At 36.7% G+C, this 7,643-nt stretch overlaps 1 protein-coding gene across 2 annotated transcripts; it reads right to left on the bottom strand.

Moving 5' to 3' along the window:
- Positions 1-1,016: 1,016 nt before the first annotated feature.
- On the bottom strand, positions 1,017-7,003 carry LOC135677215 (large ribosomal subunit protein bL27c-like). Of its 2 annotated transcripts, XM_065189288.1 has the most exons (4): positions 6,637-7,003; positions 2,409-2,510; positions 2,115-2,321; positions 1,017-1,450 (listed from the first exon to the last, which is right to left on the bottom strand). In XM_065189288.1, exons 1-3 carry the CDS (start codon positions 6,922-6,924, stop codon positions 2,145-2,147), a joined length of 567 nt encoding a protein of 188 aa, XP_065045360.1. In that variant the 5' UTR covers positions 6,925-7,003; the 3' UTR covers positions 1,017-1,450; positions 2,115-2,144. The 2 variants fall into 2 exon arrangements, with proteins under 2 accessions (XP_065045360.1, XP_065045354.1); XM_065189282.1 differs by lacking the exon at positions 1,017-1,450 and having other exon boundaries at positions 2,044-2,321.
- Between the last annotated feature and the right edge of the window lie 640 nt (positions 7,004-7,643).

Genomic DNA, 7,643 nt, shown 5'->3' with positions numbered 1-7,643 from the left:
TTGCGTTCCCAATCATAAAATTTAGTTAGGCTAAAATGAGATATATATATATGTATATATATGTATATATGTATATATATATGTATATATGTATATATATATATATGTATATATGTATATATATGTATATATGTATATATATGTATGTATATATATATATATGTATATATATATATATATGTATATATATATATATATATGTATATATATATATATGTATATATATATATATGTATATATATATATATGTATATATATATATATGTATATATATATATATGTATATATATATATATATATATATACACGAAATAGAGAAAGGTGAAACTCAACATGTCAACAAATTAAGAATGTCTCACCAAGATTTGAAGCATGATTTGGGTTGAATCAATGAGTTTGGATTATGGTTTATACCTCTAGTCATTTGTCCCCAACATAAAAAAATTGCATATAGTTATGATAAATATATTGATTGGAAAAAAATATCTACGTACAAAAATAAGACGGTATGTATTAAGTCTAGTCTTTCTTCTTTCTTTGATAGATATTTCACGTATTATGCCAGGTAAGATGTCATGCTCATCTTTCCAACAAATGACACGAACACGGAGAGGTGAAGGCTACTTGAGCTGGAACGAAGGTTGATTATTTACCTGTCGAAGTAGGTTCAAGTGAGCTTTTATCAAGACTGCAGCTTTTCTGATTGTATTGACATGGGAAAGAAAGAAGTAGGGGATAAATCAATAGTCAATATATGTGCAGACAAAATTGATCCAAACACTTTTTGGACACAAATAAATCATCACATAAGAATTTAAAGCAAAGGGTTGAATCTCCTTCCCAAGAGAAAAGTGATGAAAGAACAGAAACGAAAAGACGAGATTTATATCATACTTCACTGGTCCTCTCCCTCTTAACAGTTTATTAATTAATGCTCTTCCAGGCAAGGACATGAGTATATAATCAAAGAGCAAGAGTTTAAAATATATAGCAGGGTAGAACAGGACTGCACTTTTAGGGAGAAGATATATGCTGCCCAACTCTTCCCCTCCTCCTTCCCCTCCCACCATAAAAAGCCCCATACTTCTTTGAGTTGCTTCGCACAAACCTGATCTATGGCAGCAGCAGCAACATGCGAGAACCGACAGCAAAAAACGTTCGACAGCGAGCTCAATAATTTAGCAATCCGAAGGCAAACCAAAAAGAATCTTTCGCAAAACAGATATCAGCAATTTTAATGGAGGAACCGTACCCAAGATTTTGTCGTAAAAGCTGGTCTGGATGCATTACCGTCTTCCACAAGATCAACTCCAGATGTAAGGATTATTGCCCTTGAATCTTCATTAGTTTGGTCTTGAAGGTTGCATTACGATACCAATCATTAATTTCTTGGTCTTCAACTCCAGATGTAAGTACTAATTTTCACATAGGAATTGTGAAAGCCTTCGATCTAAAAAGGATTTTGGAACCAGAATATTAGATTTTGAGGGTTAGAGGGAGACAACTTACACCTAAAAATCTTTCCATATCCGTACGGATCAGAAACAAGCAAAGAGACATGAAGAGGTGAACACTCGCTAGATGTAACATTTTTACCAAAGATTTTTTGTCTTTTATGTACGTCATTATGAGAATATATACCATGTCAATTTTTTCATCAGTTGTTAATGATGGAAAATATATGATTGTGGTACCAAGATCATTTCTAAAGATGCCAAATGTATCATTGTAGACTATAAAATGATAATGCAATCACATGGAAAAAGTTAACTTTTCAATGCCAGAATAGATCAATAATTGGATTTCCCCCTCTAAAGCCAAGGCAGACATCCAAACTTACCAGCACCAGAGAATCATAAAAATTTTCCAAATTGAAATGTCTCTATTTAGTTACTATTGGACTGGTTAACACTCTCTACAACCTTTATAGCATATCAAACCCTAATTAAAGATGATGCTTCATCTCTTTTCCCCTATCCAATTGTCATCATAGCTTCCAGAATGAGGCAGTGGCATAACAACAACTTAAGACACAAAGGACAGTGAAGAAAAAATCTGAGCTTAATCATACTTGATTTGACAATACAAGATCTGCAAATAAATAGAAGCAGTACCTTCAAACAGAAATTTACATGGCAAATCCATCAACAAACAGGACTGACTTCTGAAGCTTCCTCACTGGAAGCCAATACTAGCTGTGGAGAAACAACACCTTCCTTTCTTGCCTTCTTGCGCTCCCGCTGCAGTCGGAAATACTCCCTTTTTCTTGCTTTGTAACTATTTGGATTTTCTGGCTGTTCAACACGTGGATAAACACTAACCTGTTGATATTACATCATCAATTATTCAATAAGTCTATATCAACCAAGAAAGAAAAGAGCAGTATTCTGCCTGTGTTCCAGGCTAACCTTTTTCTTGTCCGGTCCAAATTTCTCGAACTTAACCAGCCCGTCTATCAAAGAGAAAATAGTATGATCCTTGCCTAGTCCAACATTGTTCCCAGGATGAAACTGAAACATTGGACAAATCACATATCTAAAGCAAATATTTCGATAAGATGCCATTCCTTGTAAGTAATGCCAACCAACCATAAATATGAGAGATTCAAATCAGGTAATTCCTGACCTTCGTTGGCAGAAAGTAAATTTGCAATAATAAATCGAAGATGCCTTAAGAGAAAATGTTGACCATAACCAGAAGTTCTAAATGGAACTAACCAAGTAGAACAGCTATATCATCGAAAGCATAAACACACATTGAAGAAACTTATGCATCATTATATGCTGAAGCAACACAAACAAGTATAGGCACAAAGACCAAAAATGCTATAAAAGAACATGAATGATTTTCTTTCAGCAGCTTCTGGTTTTACTTAAAGAAACCTTTCATCAAAACTTTAGTGATAAAGAAATGTAGGTCCAGGGACTTGCAGAAAGATATACAGTACCATTATGAATCCACAGAAGACAATCTCTCTCTCAACTCTCTCTATAATTAAAAGGAAAATGTCAAATGTTTATTTGTTTATGCCATAAAATGTGTGCTTCAACTAAAGCAGTTAGACTTCTTCAGTAAGATGTAACACCTAAGCAAAGTAGAGGTCAATTTATTACATCCTGATTATTCTTATTATATATGGCATGGAAATAAAGAACAAACTAATCCAACTTAAGAATATATTTTCAGAAAAACATTGTGTTTGACACTTCACTATTGCTACATCAAACCCTAGATATCAAAATGTTTCACTTGCATTATTTTATTTATCTTCTCACCAAATAAGAAAGAAATGAGAATTTTCTCAATTAGCCACTTTGAGTTGGTGTGCATCCTTTTCTCTTTTGACTAGAATATTAGCAAGCTTAGAGCAACAGTTGAGGATCCTTAGTTGCTTGAGCTATATACACATAACCAAGAAGATAGATTAACATACCCAGCCTTGGCACACATATTGTGCTTGAACTTCACCATGAATAAATGGTTAAAGATGTTCGGTCCATAGATTAACAAATTCATCAGGTTCAGCCCATAAAGATGTCCAGTCCCTCTCAATCTTGTACAGGGAAAATATGCTTTGATGTATTCCAACTTAATTATTGGTTGAAGATGGAACATATTAGGATTGGCTAGTCGACTATAGCTCAGTCCAAGGTGGCTATGCTTGGGCTAAGTAGTAGAAAAAGACCATCCAGTCTAGATGCTAGAATCCTCTAGAACCATTCAGGCTCGACTGAACTTGGTCTTCTCTAACTGATTTATAATGTAGTTGATACTGTTTGGTTTTGTACGCAAAGTGTAGGTTCAACTAGCCAATCCTAATATGTTCTATCTTCAACCAATTCCAACTTAATTGCAGACAGTTCTAATTGATTCAGGCAAATTCTAATTGATTTTAGCAGGTTCTAACTGTACTAGAAAGATTCCAAACAACTTTTGTCATTTTGGTCAATTTCATTGGTTGAAAAAACAAGCTACTCTCATAATCACCAGTTACCGATCTTGATCCTAACACGGTACTTGAGTTTAATACCATGGATCATGTTGTATACATCAGTTACATATATTTTATCAACCCTCAAGATCCATCTCTTGTAGCACCCCTCTCCTCTACTATCCCAGTATATGCCATAACAGCACCAAAACACTCTACAAAATTATTCTACACAACATCAAATTATTGTATGTTATTTTTGCTTTCTTAACTGCCTAATTTGACATAACATAATAAGAAGAAAAAGTTACAAACATTCACCATCCTATTGATTATCTCAATAGGGTTTAGACCAAAGTTTTTAATTTCAAATAATACCGTCCGTACCGGATGGTACATATTGGTCTGTTAGCAAACCGGTACACAGATCGCCTACTACCAGGCGGTACCGTCGATTGAGGTTGTTTCCGCCCTGTTATCGTCTTAAATCGGCGGTGACCGAGGGAGAAGAAAGAAGAGGGGTGACCGATGGAGATGAAAGAAGAGGGAGAAGGGGAAGAAAGAACAGAGAGAAGAAGAGGAGAACCTGCGCCGCTCTCCCTCCTCGTCTGTCGACGACTTCTTATCTGCGCGAGGAGAAGAATCCTAGGCATCACGGGGAGAAGAGAGGCGACGTCGCCTCGCCTCTCTTTTTACTTTTATATATATATAAAAGGTTTTTTTTTACTTATATATATATATATATATATATATAAAGGCGACGTTGTCTCTCTTCTCCCCACATGAGGCGATGTCGTCCCTCTTCTCCCCACATAAGGCGACGTCACAGATTTTTTTTTTTACTTATATATATAGGCGACGTCACCCCGCGTGGGGAGAAAAGAGGCGACATCACAGAAAAAGATTTTTTTTTACTTATATATATATATATATATATATATATATATATATATATATATACACACACGCACACACACACAAAGCGGTATACCGAAATATACCGCTTAGTATACAGTACCATACCGTACCGAGCGAATCTCAAAACTCCGGTACAGTACGAAATTTCAATCCTTGGTTTACACCTATCATGTCATATACTAAAAGGTCCATCCTTATCCCATCAACACTAACAAGCATTTGGAGTCCACGATCCATTCCCATGAGACAAGTAAAATGGTTTAACAGTTTCATCAAGAATATGTCCCTCAACTTGTGGGCTATTCAGATATATCATCTTATAGTTCAATAAGCGACCACTTTACATAGACATTGGCCATAATTGTGGGCATGTGGTCTGAATCTTTTCAACTTTGTCAAAAAAAAAAAAAGTTAAACAAATATTTGAACACATGATGGCTAGTGATGTATATATGAAACCACCACAGTTATATTCTATCAAATTTTATTTTTAAAGATAAGCAGTTATCCAAGGCCAAAGAAAACACCGGATCAAAGTCACATGGATTTAATGATTATAAACAGAGATAAACCTGCTAGTCTTCATAATTATGCTTGCTTATGACATATTCAGGACATGTTGCCAATGTTGATCTTCTGCAACAGGTTGGTTGACCTGATATTCAGCACATAAAAGCTTCTTTATGATATATGTGTAACCCAGAAGACCAGCAACTGACAATCACATATCATGCCTGTTTATGACAATTTTAGCATGAATAAATTAAATAAACAGAGTTTCAGATAGGCTGAAATATGCTGATACCACATTGCTAAGGCTATCCCCAGTCAATCTCATGCAGAGAAGCATATGGTTTTAGGTGCACACATGACACACTTAAACCAACCTAGCCAAATTGAACCTATACTTTGATATAAAAACAAACAATATCTACTATCAAGCAGCAAATCAGACCAAGTTCCAAAACCAGGCTCAAGAAGATTTTTTTTAATCAGAGTTCAAGCAAAGCTGATCCCAAGACAAGATTGAGCTACACATAGACCAAATCTTGACTACCAATTTGGGGTGGCAACTTAAGCAAACCCCATGAGTACTGATTAACCATCTTGATCCTAAATCCTGTAGTTAAACTCAATCCAAAAGGTTCAATATCTTAAAGGAATGGGAATAATAAAACCTCCATAGTAGGCTCAGTCGGGAGATAGAGTTCCCTTAACATCTGTCTGCAGTCTTAAAGAAAACACCATATCAAAATCACATCGTATGCCATCCATTTCAACGATGAGTAACAAAGAGAAACACGTTGCCCTTACGTCCACATCAAGGTGTGAGAACAATCACTGATAATCCAATGGACTTGTAGAATTATCACTAATGATCCACTAATCCAGTAGAATGCTAGAACCATCCAGCTTCTCCCCTTTACATAAATCAAATTTCCTCCATGCCAACTCTAAAATGACTTTGTTCTCATCTCCCCCTCACCCCGCTATCATATTCGACATATCAAATGAATGGCGGTGGCAATCCACCTGAGTACTCAGGGAACAACACCTTAATTTTCCGTGATTTGATTCCTTTCGTACAAAATGCAATGCAATCATGACCGCAGAGAAAAAGAAAGATGAAACCGAATGCGGAACTTGCTAGTGACGGGTTGAGTTCAGTAACAGAGTTCTCATTAGGATCTGTTACGAACATAGCAATGGCTGAAACATTAACCAATTCTATATTAAAAAATCTATCATCCAGCAGAAAGATTCAAACAAGAACTGAGGTCTGTTACCTTGGTTCCGCGCTGCCGCACGATGATGGCACCAGGCTGGGCGACCTGATCGCCGTAGATCTTGACGCCGAGCCGCTTCCCCCTGGAATCACGGCCGTTCTTGGTGCTACCGGCCCCCTTCTTGTGCGCCGACTCGATCGTCAGCGGGGACCTCGTGGGGAAGGAGATGGAGGTACCGCTGCCGGAGCGGGGCAGCCCGAGGTCACCCCTGAGGTAAGAAGATGCTGAGCTCGACCCCAAGGAGAGTCCCTTGAAGGCGCCTACGAGGTTGAAGGCCACGGTCGCCATGAAAACTAGGCCTTCTTGTTTCTCTGGTTCACCAGAAGGAGGGATAGCCTTATCTCGCTGGAGATAAGAGGGCAAACCCCAGGAGCTATTGGAAGGAAAACGGTAACCCTACGACTTGCGGTACGACACAGTTAGGTGTCCCCCACCACACTCGTGCATTCGATATGCACCTCATTCTCGAGTGGTCATTTACGTCGCTGTCTGTAGTTAGACATAAGATCTGAAACCTATTAGAATTCACTAAATGTACGAAACCTATAAATGCGTACAACAAGATTACTCCTAACAACCAGAGTCAAATTATTGATAAATCCATCCGTAGAATCAATGGTTTGTTAAAGCACTTTTTATCCCCAATTAGAAATGCCATGTTGATCAATTCTATGCTTAATTTCATTCCTCCTCTCTATTGCTAGTTGTTGGACCAGTAATAGATTTGCTAACAGCATCTTTAAATTCAGCAAACATTTGTTTAGGATAACGCTTCTTTGCATAGAAAACTCAAACTTCTTAGTTGGGATAATATTTAAATAGGTAATATCACATAACCGTTAGATTATATGATCATATTTAATTAGATAAGATATATTATATATTTTATTAAATTCTGATTATGATTATTGATTAATAGAGAAAAAACTCTTCATGGAAAAGCTCTCCGAATTACTGATCCTAGATCATCTACTCTCATCTATAAAAGGATAGGATCTCCCAGTGAC

The sequence above is a fragment of the Musa acuminata genome, chromosome BXJ1-1 (genome assembly GCF_036884655.1).
Source record: "Musa acuminata AAA Group cultivar baxijiao chromosome BXJ1-1, Cavendish_Baxijiao_AAA, whole genome shotgun sequence".
NCBI classification, from domain to species: domain Eukaryota; kingdom Viridiplantae; phylum Streptophyta; class Magnoliopsida; order Zingiberales; family Musaceae; genus Musa; species Musa acuminata.
Note: the sequence above shows the minus strand (reverse complement) of the source record. Positions and strands in the feature narration are given on the sequence as shown.